Source organism: Schistocerca cancellata, chromosome 1, assembly GCF_023864275.1.
Source record: "Schistocerca cancellata isolate TAMUIC-IGC-003103 chromosome 1, iqSchCanc2.1, whole genome shotgun sequence".
Taxonomy (NCBI): Eukaryota; Metazoa; Arthropoda; class Insecta; order Orthoptera; family Acrididae; genus Schistocerca; species Schistocerca cancellata.
The window spans coordinates 217,146,866-217,163,083 of NC_064626.1; the positions used below are offsets into that span (position 1 = coordinate 217,146,866).

General features: G+C 45.7%; 1 protein-coding gene across 1 annotated transcript in view; it reads right to left on the reverse strand.

The window, feature by feature from the left end:
* The window catches only part of LOC126169258 (maltase 2-like), a 112,572-nt gene that overhangs the window by 40,511 nt on the left and 55,843 nt on the right, over positions 1-16,218 (reverse strand). The window contains exons 3-5 of the mRNA XM_049920626.1: positions 14,950-15,113; positions 9,650-9,775; positions 2,054-2,289 (exon numbers count right to left, since the gene is read on the reverse strand). Of these exons, the coding sequence (XP_049776583.1) occupies positions 2,054-2,289; positions 9,650-9,775; positions 14,950-15,113 (526 nt within the window). The remainder of the gene's footprint in view (positions 1-2,053; positions 2,290-9,649; positions 9,776-14,949; positions 15,114-16,218) is intronic.

The following is a 16,218-nucleotide window of genomic DNA, read 5'->3' on the forward strand; positions in this document are numbered from 1 at the left end:
TGCTAAGGTTCAAGTAAAAAATCAGCCACTGAAGCACAGATCGGTGTGCAAAGATAGGTAAGAAACTATTTTCGATGCAATGAAAGTGTTCTTAGGTGTAATTCTGAATATGGGCTTATATCCTAAGCCCGACGTTCAGAATCACTACGCTGAAGAATAGACACAAAAGTGTTCATTTTATAAATACGTATTCAATGGAGAAAGATTTTTTCAGATTTTTTTGATGTTCCATGCAAGACGATATCCAGTTGGAACTGTTGCAAGGATGCCTACAATGAAAAGCATAGCGCAGAACTATGACAACAAATTCAGAGCATTTTATATTCTAGGAAGGTACAGAAGCATTGATGAGAGGACTGTCGGGTTGAAGGGGCGTGTCATTTTCAAGTGCTGCAATCCGAACAAGACAACGAAATGAAGCTTGAAGGTGTACGTTTTAACTGACAGCCGAGCAGCACATATTGCAGGAGTTAAACCATACTTTGATGCGATTGCTACACAGGCATTGCTAAGGCCAGCGACCACATTTACAAGTAGGATAGTTACTCATTTGTATGACAAACGTACAAAAAATGGTTCAAATGGCTCTGAGCACTATGGGACTCAACATCTGAGGTCATCAGTCCCCTAGAACTTAGAACTACTAAAACCTAACTAACCTAAGGTCATCACACACATCCATGCCCGAGGCAGGATTCGAACCTGCGACCGTAGCAGTCACGCGGTTCCGGACTGAAGTGCCTAGAACCGCAGGGCCACCGAGGCCGGCTGACAAACGTACAAATGCTACTGGTAATGCCAGCGGTTACCATCTCTTTGTGAACAGATTCTATGTTGGTTGTGATCTTACTAGGCAGCAGCTGGACATAGGCTGTTGCATAACTGGTACGATTCAGCATAACAGGAGAGGTTTACCAGTTGAACTGACGAAGGAGAAATTGAAACTGAGATAGCACGAAGTTGCTGTCCAAAGGAAACATGATAAAATAATGGCATTGGCGTGGAAATCCAACGCAATATTATTATACAAAGTACTTGTGCGAATAATAAAACTATGCCGATGACAATAAGGGCCAAAAACAACAGAGAGCCTAAACTCATTTTTGCCCTTAATTAAAAACATGGGTGGAGAGGATATATCCAACCAGTATTGTGCATTCTACAGCTTCATCTGGAAATCAAAACAGTGGTGACGTAGGACGTTTTTCTGGCTGTTGGAGATAGCATTAGTCACTAGCTTCATCCTGAACAAACTGGACGCTTCTTCCACCCGGAGACCCGAGATGATCCACCAGAGGTACAGTGTGGCACTTTTGGAAGCTCTGGTTGGAAATGTACGAAACATAAACGGAAGAAAGAGGAGAATACCATCTACTGTCGATGGCGAAGAGAGACTGTCAGAGCAGTCACACTTCATTTACTCCAATGAAAAGAGTAACAGTAACTATTGTGCTGTTTGTAGTAACAGGAAGGTAAAATATTGTAGAAGGAAACTGTTTACTACAGCAACACATGTTCCACAAAACCACGACTACATCAGAGTAAAAATTTCGGAAAGTACCACATCTTGTAGAAATATAGGGCCGAAGTGACGAAATGCATGAAATGAAAGACAAAACATGCAAATTTTGGGAGTGCAGTGGACAAACTAAGGAGTCCTGTTATGGAAAGGAACGGCAGCCCAGTCCTGCTTCTCGGGCCGCACTGTGGGCGATATTCATCGCTGTCCAGGGCGTCTCCAGAGACGTCTTAGCGGGGCATCGGGGATCATTTCCAAGTGGGGTCCATTACTGAAGACAATTCTCCTCCATTCAATGATATTATAGGCCGAAGACCTGTCTGGGCACGCCCTGGACAGTGGTGGGTTACCAGTCCCAATACGCGGGAGCACACGATTAATCAGTCACGCCGAGAAAACCTGAGAGATCACAGCTGGGCTGCATATCCGAAATCGTGTCATTAAGGTAACGTGTTGATAAGCCTTATACGTAAGAACATGACCCAACACTTGTCGACATTAACAGATGCAGATATGACGTGTACCGGTACGTACTTGGCTTTGCCGTCGGCGGCCTGGTACTCGTCCAAGATGGCCCTCCACTGCTTGATCATCTCGTAGGTCTCGGGGCGGTTCTGCGTCTGCACGTGCTGGAGGTAGTTGTTGGCCTCCGTATCATTGGTGAGACCAGATGGAAGCTCGTCTGGGAAGCCCTCCGCCTCGTACATCTGGGACACGGCGTCCACGCGGAACCCGTCCACCTTCTTGTCCAGCCAGAAGCGCAGCACGTCCTACCACAAAACGATTCATCACATTATTTATTCTGAAATTTCATTCCTGTTCCACTAAAGTACGGAAGAATCTTACAAGGAGAATGGTCGTAAAAGTCTGGAAACCTTGTAAGGATGTTGCGGGGTAGCTGTGCAAAAAAATAATTGTTGAGAAAAAAATTCGAATTCGTTCCGTCATTTCCTAATTAATTGGCATTAAAGATAGCCAATCAAGCCGTGGTGCACGCAGTTTCAAGTGGCCCACCACATACAGTTAAGGCCACTTGTTCTCTAACGTAGATTAAAACGTACGGGTCTCCTCAGCCTTTGGCTCGGGTTCGATTCTTAATACCGTCCCATGTACAGTTATGTCTCTCCCAGCAGCTTGGACAAACTCATCTCGACCCTCTCCCCGCGAGGAGATCATTTTAAGTAGGTTTCGTATTGGGCACTGTCTTTTTAGCCATCGCCATTTGTTAATTGGTGCTCCCCCACCACTTTGTGTGCATTGAGCTCAACTTTTGACGGTCCACCATTTCCTGACGGAATGAACTTTTTTTAACCGCTTACGTTCTCGTTTGTGTTTGCCAAAAAGAGGTTCAAATGTGTGTGAATTCCTAAGGGACAAAACTGCATAGGACATCGGTCCCTAGAATTACACTACCTCAACTAAGTTAAACTAACTTATGCTAAGAACAATACACACATCCATGCCCGACGGAGGACTCGAACCTCCGCCGGGACTGGCCTTGTGTTTGCCGTCTGACTTATCACCTTTTTAGCAAACGACACGCGTACACGTGAGCTTTCGACCCCGTTTCACTTTTTAACCGTCGTAGCAATATGGCGAAGGCCATTTAATTTTTAGTTCTGGACCTCCGATTCTCTATGGCGTATTTTATAAACCTTTCTCTACGTCCCTGTTTTCAGCTCTCTTCTCTTCCGTCGATTGGGATTTACGTGTAGTCGTTTTTAATTCCTCTCTTTGTCTTCGTGTACAACAATTTTGACATGGGTGCGTATGACTCTAGTTGTTTTTGCGCCCTAAAACAAAACAAAACAAAACGTTTGGCGACACCACCTCTGGCGGGCCGCTTGAATTTCTGCTCGACGACCTGACTGGATAACTTCAAAGCTAATTAACTCGAAAACGGCGCAACATATCGAATTTTTTTTCTTAACAATTACTTCTTAGCACAACCTACCCTGAGACAGACTTACAAGCCTTAGAAATTGTTTGTATCATATTGATAGAAACTTCTGTATAGCGATTTGTGATGTTTCTTGTAGTAATCGGGTCATTTTACTTTTAATTTAACTGAAGACGCGCAATTGTCTTAGAACGGCCACCCTGTCATCGTGTAACATGTGGCGCCATTCGGATGCGGTATGGAGGACATGGGTTGAGCACACCGCTCTCCTCGCCGTTGTCGGCTTTGTAGAGCTTTCACGTAGTTCCTCAACTGGCATTACGAGGCTCATTGCACCCCGTTACGGTCGTCCGACCAAGTAAACATACCTGGCAGTACTGGGAACTGAACCCGGATCCTCCAAAAGGCAGTCATTCACACTGACCTCACAGCTGCGGTGTAGAGTTTTATTTAAATAGATTTTTAATCATTGTGTGCACGTATGTTTGTGGTTGTGTGTGTGTCCATCAGCGCATCACGGTGTGTTTGAAAGTAATTAATCTGGAATATTGAACAATACGCTATTAATATGAAATTTAATACACTATGCTCATAAAATGTTAAAGAAAATGTATCTGGCTGTAAAAAATTTCGCTCATAGTGCATAAGATAAAAAAGAAGAGCTGGATTACCGTTTGGCAGGCTAGTCTCTGAAATAATACCGTAACAAAGTATTCCTGAATTACGATATGGCAAATTCCAATAAGGTCAGTTGTGCGTCTGTGGGTGTGTGTGTGTGTGTGTGGATGGATGTGTGTTTGCGTATCGATACTTGCAGGCTGGTTCCTAAACACCACAGTGCGTTAAATGTAGTAAAAAGAACATATTAAGCTTTGACATTATTCAGGTTACCAGTGAAACAACAGTAAATGTTTTTGTCTTCTGTTCTGTAAGTGCTACTAGTTTTAAATAAAAATTCTCTTATAAAATACAAGTTCTCTAGGAGTAACGATTTTGGCTTAGATTTAAAATATGAGTTGATTCATCTTAGACATTTCATGCAAATGGATGAATGATCAGAGATCGAACACTGTTGTCACTACTACTACTACTGCTGCTGCTACTGTTATTCTCATTATTATGCATATCGTTACTCTACAAATGTGACTCACATTACATGTTGGATGAATATAGTTGGTTGTCATGTGTTGGTGGAACGAGAAACATATCCCGCGTTACGAACTGCAGAGGAGGAGGGGGTTGCGTTGTTTGGGGGAAGAGATGAAACAGCGTGCTCATCGGTCTCATCGGATTTGGGAAGGACGGGGAAGGAAGTCGGCCGTGCCCTTTCAAAGGAACCATCCCGGCATTTGCCCGGAGCGATTTAGCGAAATCATGGAGAACCTAAATCAGTATAGCCGGACGCGGGATTGAACCGTCGCCCTCCCGAATGCGAGTCCAGTGTGCTAATCATTGCGCCACCTCGCTCGCTAACTATAGAGCTCGTATCTATCACCATTCCGTATCACTTTTATCTCTGACTATCAACATAGCACGAAATATTCTTCCTTACACTTTGGAATTGAACATTAAGTTGTGTTCTTATGGGAATGAAGTTCGTTGCGACAGTACACTTTTATGAGGTATTGTCCACATTTTTGCCAAGTTTACAGATAATAGAAATTCTTATTTACTTTTAAGGGCTTCTCCACTCTTCAGAAGTTGTCCTATATTCCTATTCGCCGGCTTTCACAATCATGGCAGTCTTACTCTTTCAGATCTCTCTTCCGCATCATTCCAATTACCCCCTGTCTCCATGTTAGTACTGGCCGTCCACGCTTCCTCCTTCCTGGTGGCGACCATTCCATGGTTGCTTTTGGCCATCGTCCTTGCTCCATTCGCCGTACGTGGCCATACCACTGAAGAGCTCCATTCTCAGTGCTTTGCACCACTGGTTGTTCCATATCCTTCATCTTCCTTCATTTTCTCACTTCTTCTCCGCTCTGTCCTGGATATCCTGGCTGCCTTCCTTGTTCCATCCATCTCTACTGCCTGTACTCTGCTTCTCTGCTGCTCCCGCGGGATCCATCCTCCTGCTCAGTATGTTAGTATACTTTCCACTAATGTTTACAGAATCATCTTTTCTGTTTCTTTTGATATTTCCCGGCTCCACAGAACTCCATTTAGTATTTTCATTGCTCCTCTTGCCTGCTGCATCCTGCGATCCACATCTGCTTCACAGCTTCCCGAGGAATGGATAATCGATCCTAAATATTTAAACTACTTTACAAGTTTTTAGAGTTCCTTGCGACAGTGTTATATCCCCTCCATCTCCTCCCACAACTAGATATTCTGCTTTGCTTGTATTTATTCTAAGCCCGACTCGTTCAAATGCTTCCATCAATTTCTTGATCATAAATTTGACGTCCTTGACCTTAGTGCTATCAGTACCTGATCATCAGCAAATAATAATGAGCAATAGTAAAATACTGGAAAGGAAACCCCATAACCCCGCATGACTGATTCCACAGTTCCAATACATACTACATATATATTTTAAAGGGGGTCGGTTACATATTGCTGCCCTGTGTAAGTCCTTTCGACGCTTGGAATGTCTCGCTCAACTTTCTACCTACTTTAACTGCTGCGTAAGATTGGTAGGTAGCACATACTATGAATTAGGGATATCTGTTGTGCTTCTAAATGTATCTCCTCCATCGCTTCCCATAGTCCCTCCCCCCTCCTCCCCCCCCCCCCCGAATCGCCCGCTTTTTCTAGATCCAAAAAAATTAGGGGTATTTCAAATGGTTCAAATGGCTCTGAGCACTATGGGACTTAACTTCTAAGGTCATCAGTCCCCTAGAACTTAGAACTACTTAAACCTAACTAACCTAAGGACATCACACACATCCATGCCCGAGGCAGGATTCGAACCTGCGACCGTAGCGGTCGCGCGGTTCCAGACTGTAGCGCCTTTAACCGCGTGGCCACACCGGCCGGCAGGGGTATTTCCTAACCCCTAGAATACACATTCCCACTTATTTGTTTAATGCTAAAAGAATGATCCACAGCTAAAAGTACGATCCACACAAGATCGTCCACTATAAAACCTGCCTGCTCCTCTCGCACATTTCCATCTCATTCTCAAACCTGTCTTTCAGTACAGGGCTAAAAAGTCTGCTGATAGAAGCCATAACACTAAATGCTCTAGATAGCAGATATGTATGACTCACACAACTTTCTTGGTACGTATTTCCTCTCCAGTTTATACATAAGTCTCACCACTTCAGGGGTCCGATATTCTCACAATTCAATCACAACTCCTCAAGGTCCACTTGCCTTTCCATTTCTTGCCTTTTTCAGCATCTCCTTTACCTCTTCCTCTAATATAGGTTTTATATTGCCTAATGCACTGCTTTTGTTGTAGATTTCTATCACGTGGTCTCTTATTTTTTCCTTCCAGAAGTTCTTCAAAGTGCTTTTTTCAATGTCCAATAGATATAGGCTGTATTGTGGGTGCGAGATTGCTAGCCATTTTCATCTTCCTTATTATTCTCCATCCCATTTCTCCTGTTTACACTTCGTGTTAATTTCTTAGCGATCTTTTTGTATACCTTGTACCTATCCCAGTCCTCTTTAATGCCAGAGCTTAACTATACTTGATACAGTTTATTCGTTTCCTCATCCACGTCCAACAAGTCCGTAGTCACCCATTCATTTCTTACACTTCCCTCCCTTTCCCTTCGTAAAGCCTACTCCACTGCTTCCTTGATTGTCTGTTTCAGGACACTGTATAGCTCATTAGCACTCTAGTCCTTCTCCACTGCATCCAGTCTTAGATTTAATCTTTCCTGCTACAAACTTTTCACACTTCTTTCATGTAGCAGATGAATCGTTTGTTTTGAATCCTTTATAGTTCTACTTCCAGGATCTTCCCCTTTCCCCTTCTGCTTCATATTGGTCTAAATCGGAAAATCAGTTTCTGAAGTAACTATAAAATGATCAGAGACACACTCTCTTTTTACGCTTACATCTTGGACCTTAATTATCAGCTGCCTCCGCATTATTACGTACTCTATAATTGATTTTAGGTTCCTTGACAGATTAGCCCAAGTGCACTTATGTATTTCTTTATACTGGAATTGGCCATTCGTATCAACACACTTCTGAACCATGCAGAAGTTCATCAGCCTCCTTCCGTTATCATTTTCTACATTCTCTCCTCACGATCCTACAACGTCCTCATTTAATCTAATCCAATTCGTCCTTTTAAGTCCCTCATTATTAACAATGCACGTCCATCTGGACATTCGTCTACCGCTTCTTGTAAGTCATCGAGAAAATCCTCCTTCTTCTCGTCAGACGCATCTTCTTTGGGCCGTACACCCCAACTAATTTCAGTTTTACTTCGCGAATTTTTATTGTTACATTGATTATCTTTTCATTCACTTCTTTCCAGTTAATTATTCCTTGGTTAGATTTTCTTTTTATAAGAACTGCTACTCCATATCTTGGTCTTTTAGCTTTTTCCACTCCACTCCAAAACAAAATGTAATCTCCAATTACTTCTTGTCCAGATCGCATTTCTTTCGCTTCTGTCATTAACAGGAGACCTATTTTCACTACTTCCATTTCTCTAATTACATTCTCAATTTTTCCTCATAACCCCAGCACATTCCATGTTCTACATAGCGGAGTCCTTATTCTCAACCAGTTTCATTGCCTTTTGATTCATCCAAGTGTTTTATTTTGTCTGGAAAAGGTAGCAAAACCCTTTTACCGGTGTGGGATGCCGACCTCCGCCGAACCCCCAGCGTGGAGAACTGGGATTTTTCCTCAGGGTTTATCGCCCTAGGGCGGCTGCTTTCACTATGGGTAAGAATCCCGTCCCACCCTATGTTACAAATTCAAGAAAGGAAAACTCAGGTCTGGATTTTGTGAGACGCCGCCTCAAAGTAGCACTACCCGTGCGGGCGAGAAGGATATAGTAGACGGCTATCCGGCGGTAGTGCAGCTACTGACAGCGTCTCCAACGCCGGAAGGGCCTCTTGCAGAGCATACAAGCTAAGAGCGTCTCACAACGTCCCATCAATAAAACTTCTTTGCAGAAACAAATGACTGTTGTCATTAAGTCAGTAGCTGCAATGCTAATGATGCTCGTTGATACGTAAATTGCTGAGAGGGTGTAGAGAAATATGCTGAGTTATTTATGCATCAAGTGCGCCACTAGCTTTGCAGACATCGACACAATCTTTGTCAGCATGAAGAATGACGACAGCCAGTTTTTCCTGACGAAAAGGCAGGAGATTTTCACCCGAAGCTTGAATCTTTATTGTAATTTTCAGGGGAAAGAAATCCTAGAATACTATATACATGTTTATGTTGTCAGTCACCCTTCAACTTTGTTTTATATTTAATTGTAGCTTTCTATATCCATAAGAAAACAAATAATTTAGTTATTTCGTCAATATCTGTCGCGTTGAGATTATTGTGGCTATATGGTAACATAAACAAACTGTGAAACAGCTACCAACCACTGAACTGACGGCACTCTATGCTTACTTACCGTCATGAGATTGCTACAGTACATTAATGAGACGAATTACTGGTATTCTGTTGCAAGTTTTGTAGCTCTATTGCGCTGGTAAAGATTTAAGATGTAATTGAAGATAATAGCTGAATTAAAGGTAAAAGGAACAGTGTAAATATTTGCTCCACGAACTTAAAGCATTTCCCCAATACTTTGCGTTTTTCCTTAACAAAAAACGTGATTTTAGGTCGGTTTGCAATGTACCAGATACTCTTAGCGGCACAGTCGTACAATGTTTTAACTCCAGGGGCCACGGTTCGCAAACAGAAGCTGATGAGAATGGTATCACTTTGTCACCAGTTATTTGTCATTTCATCCCGTATAGCCTCTTATTTCATGTTGTGCGTCGTATAACTTATATCCAACATCATCCATAAGACGGCAGAAACTGAACAGAAATGTAGTAATAAATAAATAATAATAACAAAAAGACTTCATTTAACGGAAGACTGATACTGAAGAATGTATGGACGAAAGTTTTATGGGCAGCTGCCCTCGTACATAAGTTACGTTTACTAATATCCCTTGCAACAAATCTTACTCCAGAAACGTTTATCACAACTATTGGATTGATTTCTGCGTCAGCATTTAATACTGGTAAAAGTTAGCTCGCTCTGTATATCAAGCACGCGGGTCGTTCACAAGACAATGTAGTGCTTACCTTCATCTGAAGGACGACTCCGTCGTCGCGGTAGTTGAGGTCCGGCTGGTTGACGGTGAAGGAGTGCAGGTAGAACTGCTGGCGCTCCTCGCTCCACTCCCACGCAGACCCACGGAACAGGCTCAGCTGTGAACAGCACAGAAGATTCTCACTCAGATGCCACTGACGAGAGACTTACGTTCTACTTAACGCTACTTGGTACACATTATCTTACAGATATGCAGCAGTGTTACTGAAGGGAAAAAGATAAAACAAGGAAATAAAACGTCTTAAATCCACTATCTGATCAAAAGTATCCGGACACTCTTTAGTAACGCGGAATTGATCGACAGACGTGACGAGAGCTGGACCGGCCCGTATAAAAATTAGGCATGGAGTATTGTGTTGTCGGTATGCAGTCAAGACCCAAAGAAACTGGTACACCTGCCTAATATCATGTAGGGACTTCGCGAGTACGCAGTAGTGCCGCAACATGACGTGGAATGGACTCGACTAATACACTCCTGGAAATTGAAATAAGAACACCGTGAATTGATTGTCCCAGGAAGGGGAAACTTTATTGACACATTCCTGGGGTCAGATACATCACATGATCACACTGACAGAACCACAGGCACATAGACACAGGCAACAGAGCATGCACAATGTCGCCACTAGTACAGTGTATATCCACCTTTCGCAGCAATGCAGGCTGCTATTCTCCCATGGAGACGATCGTAGAGATGCTGGATGTAGTCCTGTGGAACGGCTTGCCATGCCATTTCCACCTGGCGCCTCAGTTGGACCAGTGTTCGTGCTGGACGTGCAGACCGCGTGAGACGACGCTTCATCCAGTCCCAAACATGCTCAATGGGGGACAGATCCGGAGATCTTGCTGGCCAGGGTAGTTGACTTACACCTTCTAGAGCACGTTGGGTGGCACGGGATACATGCGGACGTGCATTGTCCTGTTGGAACAGCAAGTTCCCTTGCCGGTCTAGGAATGGTAGAACGATGGGTTCGATGACGGTTTGGATGTACCGTGCACTATTCAGTGTCCCCTCGACGATCACCAGTGGTGTACGGCCAGTGTAGGAGATCGCTCCCCACACCGTGATGCCGGGTGTTGGCCCTGTGTGCCTCGGTCGTATGCAGTCCTGATTGTGGCGCTCACCTGCACGGCGCCAAACACGCATACGACCATCATTGGCACCAAGGCAGAAGCGACTCTCATCGCTGAAGACGACACGTCTCCATTCGTCCCTCCATTCACGCCTGTCGCGACACCACTGGAGGCGGGCTGCACGATGTTGGGGCGTGAGCGGAAGACGGCCTAACGGTGTGCGGGACCGTAGCCCAGCTTCATGGAGACGGTTGCGAATGGTCCTCGCCGATACCCCAGGAGCAACAGTGTCCCTAATTTGCTGGGAAGTGGCGGTGCGGTCCCCTACGGCACTGCGTAGGATCCTACGGTCTTGGCGTGCATCCGTGCGTCGCTGCGGTCCGGTCCCAGGTCGACGGGCACGTGCACCTTCCGCCGACCACTGGCGACAACATCGATGTACTGTGGAGACATCACGCCCCACGTGTTGAGCAATTCGGCGGTACGTCCACCCGGCCTCCCGCATGCCCACTATGCGCCCTCGCTCAAAGTCCGTCAACTGCACATACGGTTCACGTCCACGCTGTCGCGGCATGCTACCAGTGTTAAAGACTGCGATGGAGCTCCGTATGCCACGGCAAACTGGCTGACACTGACGGCGGCGGTGCACAAATGCTGCGCAGCTAGCGCCATTCGACGGCCAACACCGCGGTTCCTGGTGTGTCCGCTGTGCCGTGCGTGTGATCATTGCTTGTACAGCCCTCTCGCAGTGTCCGGAGCAAGTATGGTGGGTCTGACACACCGGTGTCAATGTGTTCTTTTTTCCATTTCCAGGAGTGTATCTTAAGTAGCCCGCCCGGCTAGCCGCGCGGTCTTACGTGCTGCTTCCCGAGTGGGAGGCGTGCCGGTCCCGAGCATGAATCTGCTCAGCGGATTAGTGTCGGGGTCCAGTGTGCCGGCCAGCCTCTGGACGGTTTTTAAGGCAGATTTTCCATCTGCCTCGGCAATGCGGGCTGGTTCCCCTTATTCCGCCTCAGTTACACTATCTCGGTGAATGTTGCACAAATACTGTCTCCACGTACGTGTACACCATAATTACTCTACCACACAAACATTTGGGGTTACACTCGTCTGATATGACACGTTCCCGAGAGGATCCACTGGGGGCCGAACGCACAATAGCCCTGGGTTCGGTGTGGGGCGGCGGTGGGGTGGGTGGACTGCTGTGGCCTGTTGTGGGGTTGTGAACCACTGAGGGCTACGGGGGGACGAAGCCTCTCCGTCGTTTCTAGGTCCCAGGTGCAGTACACAATGTCTTAAGTAGTGCTGGAGGAAATTGATACCATAAATCCTGCAGGGCGGTCCTTAAATCCGTAAGAGTATGAGCGGTTGGAGATATCTTCTGAACATCACGTTGCAAGGTATCCCAGATATGCTCAATAATGTTTATATCTGTGGAGTTTGGTGCCAGCGGACGTGTTTAAACTCAGAAGAGTGTTCCTGAAGCCACTCTGCAGAAATTCTGCACTTATGGGGTGTCGCATTTTCCTGCTGGAATTGCCGTCGAAATTCACACTGGACATGAATTGATGCAGATGATCAGACAGGATGCTTGTGTACGTGTCACCTGTCAGAGTCACATCTAAGCGTATCAGCGGTCCCATATCACTCCAACTGCGCACGCCTCACATCATCACAGACCCTTTACCAGCTTGAAAAGTCCTCTGCTGACATAAATTCATGAAGTTGTCTCCATACCCGTACACGTCTATCCGCTCCATACAATTTGAAACGAAAATCGTCCGACCAGTCAATATGTTTCAAGAAGCACAGAAGAGCGTCTGTGAAATTTGGAAGGTAGGAGACAAGGTACTGGCAGAAATGAATCTGTGAGGACGGGCCGTGAGTCGTTCTTGGATGGCCTCAGATGGTAGAGCACTTGCCCGCGAAAGGCAAAGGTCCCGAGTTAGAGTCCCGGTCCGGCACACAGTTTTAATCTGCCAGGAAGTTTAATAACACTCAAGTGTATTGTGCTACCCTCAGGAAATCGAAGAATCGACTTGACGTGTTCGTGGCCACAAAAATGCAAACGAACGTCTCCTCCTCCACGACTACGCAAGGCGTCACCCAAGTCCGCGCACTCGAGAAGAGTTCACAAAACTTTGATAAATTGTTATTCCTCAGTGACCCTACAGCTCGGATCTCACAACTTCCAGCTCCCAAATATTTGGCCCAATGAAAAGGATGCACACTCCGCGGAAAGCAGTACGTGGATGGGGGGGGGGGGGGGTGTTATTGATGCAGAAAGGCGCTGGCTCTGACGATCAGTAGAGTGGTACCATGCGGGCATATATATTGGAAAATAATGTTTTGTAGCCAAAAGATTGAGGAATAATATAATGTCTTGGATTCCTGAATAAATCCAACTTACTTTCAGAAAAAAAATGTGTTGCTTTACTTATTGAACCACCCTTGTATTTGTGCCTGAAAATGACATAGCAGCCGGCCGTGGTACCCGAGCGGTTCTAGGCGCTTCAGTCTACATCTTCATCTACATGCATACTCCGCAAGCCACCTGACGGTGTGTGGCGCAGGGTACTTTGAGTACCTCTATTGGTTCTCCCTTGTATTCCAGTCTCGTATTGTTCGTGGAAAGAAAGATTGTCGGTATGCCTCTGATTTTATCCTCATGGTCTCTTCGCGAGATATACGTAGGAGGGAGCAATATACTGCTTGACTCCTCCGTGAAGGTATGTTCTCGAAACTTCAACAAAAGCCCGTACCGAGCTACTGAGCGTCTCTCCTGCAGAGTCTTTCACTGGAGTTTATCTATCATCTCCGTAACGCTTTCGCGCTTACTAAATGATCCTGTAACGAACCGCGCTGCTCTCCGTTGGATCTTCTCTATCTCTTCTATCAACCCTATCTGGTACGGATCCCACACCAGTGAGCAGTATTCAAACAGTGGGCGAACAAGTGTACTGTAACCTACTTCCTTTGTTTTCTGACTGCATTTCCATAGGATTCTTCCAATGAATCTCAGTCTGCCATCCGCTTTATCGACGATCAACGTTATATGATCATTCCATTTTAAATCGCTGTTAATGCCTACTCCCAGATAGTTTATGGAATTAACTGCTTCCAGTTGCTGACCCGCTATATTGTAGCTAAATGATGAAGGATCTTTCTTTCCATGTATTCGCAGCACATTACACTTGTCTACATTGAGATTCAATTGCCATTCCCTGCATCATGCGTCAATTCGTTGCAGATCCTCCTGCATTTCAGTCCAATTTTCCATCGTTACAACCTCTCGATATACCACAGCATCATCCGCAAAAAGCCTCAGTGAACTGCCGATGTTACCCACAAGGCTGCTACGGTCGCAGATTCGAATCCAGCCTCGGGCATGGATGTGTGTGATGTCCATAGGTAAGTTCTAGGGGACTGATGACCTCAGATGTTAAGTCCCATAGTGCTCAGAGCCATCTGAACCATTTGAATGACATAGCGACAAAACTTCAATAGCACATATTAAAATACTAACGGCGAAAAGTGGGAATGACATACGTCACCAACAGTGATGTCATCTAACAAAACTCCATGCCATTTCCTAAATGTTTATTGTGTTGTGGGTTGGCAGGAGAGCCAACACAGGGTACTAGAGGAAGCCGAAAGGCACGCGTTTTAGCTCACGCAGGCTAGCGTGAGGTCTGGAACAGGACAAGGAAATTAGACTTTAGAAAAACGGACATAGCTGGTGGAATACTTAACTTTAATCCATTAATGATGAGCGTCGCTCTTGACGATACATGTTTTACAGTATCAATAGTAACTGGTAATGGCGCCTTGCTAGGTCGTAGCAAATGACGTAGCTGAAGGCTATGCTAACTATCGTCTCGGCAAATGAGAGCGTATTTTGTCAGCGAACCATCGCTAGCAAAGTCGGCTGTACAACTGGGGCGATTGCTAGGAAGTCTCTCTAGACCTGCCGTGTGGCGGCGCTCGGTCTGCAATCACTGATAGTGGCGACACGCGGGTCCGACGTATACTAACGGACCGCGGCCGATTTAAAGGCTACCACCTAGCAAGTGTGGTGTCTGGCGGTGACACCACATATTGGGCTTAACAAACGAACGTTTTGCACGAGTGTCTAGAGAGCACTGACAGAATGAGACGCTAGTGAATCAGTAACGTGAGACTGTGTTTGGTGACGTACCCAGTTGGAAGGCACGTTGTAGCCGTGCGGGGCCGACTCGTTGCGCTCTCCCACGGCCCACACGTACCACTCGTCGTAGCCGTCCTCCCTCCTCAAGGACTTCTGGAACCACTCGATCTGGTCGCTCGTGTAGCTCACCACGTAGTCCATCATCACCTGCAGGCCTGCACACACATTGTAAGTAGGCTGTTTAGGTTTTTTTATTGGTAACGCCAGGTAGCGCTCTGTATGAAAATCACTGGCTGTGCTGTCTGCAGTCTGTGGCTGGTTTGCATTGTTGGCTGTGGTAGTGTTGGGCAGTTGGCTGTTAACAGCGCGTAGCGTTGCGCAGTTGGAGGTGAGCCGCCAGCAGTGGTGGATATGAGGAGAGAAATGGCGGAATTTTGAGAGCGGATGATCTGGACGTGTGTCCATCAGAGACAGTAAATTTATAAGACTGGATGCCATGAACTGCTATATACAGGGCTATTATAAATGATTGAAGCGATTTCATAAATTCACTGTAGCTCCATTCATTGACATATCGTCACGACACACTACAGATACGTAGAAAAACTCATAAAGTTTTGTTCGGCTGAAGCCGCACTTCAGGTTTCTGCTGCCAGAGCGCAGTGAGACAAAATGGCGACAGGAGCCGAGAAAGCGTATGTCGTGCTTGAAATGCACTCACATCAGTCAGTCATAACAGTGCAACGACACTTCAGGACGAAGTTCAACAAAGATCCACCAAATGCTAACTCCATTCGGCGATGGTATGCGCAGTTTAAAGCTTCTGGATGCATCTGTAAGGGGAAATCAACGGGTCGGCCTGCAGTGAGCAAAGAAACGGTTGAACGCGTGCGGGCAAGTTTCACGCGTAGCCCGCGGAAGTCGACGAATAAAGCAAGCAGGGAGCTAAACGAACCACAGCCGACGGTTTGGAAAATCTTACGGAAAAGGCTAAAGCAGAAGCCTTACCGTTTACAATTGCTACAAGCCCTGACACCCGATGACGAAGTCAAACGCTTTGAATTTTCGGCGCGGTTGCAACAGCTCACGGAAGAGGATGCGTTCAGTGCGAAACTTGCTTTCAGTGATGAAGCAACATTTTTTCTTAATGCTGAAGTGAACAGACACAATGTGCGAATCTGGGCGGTAGAGAATCCTCACGCATTCGTGCAGCAAATTCGCAATTCACCAAAAGTTAACGTGTTTTGTGCAATCTCACGGTTTAAAGTTTACGGCCCCTTTTTCTTCTGCGAAAGAAACGTTACAGGACACATGTATCTG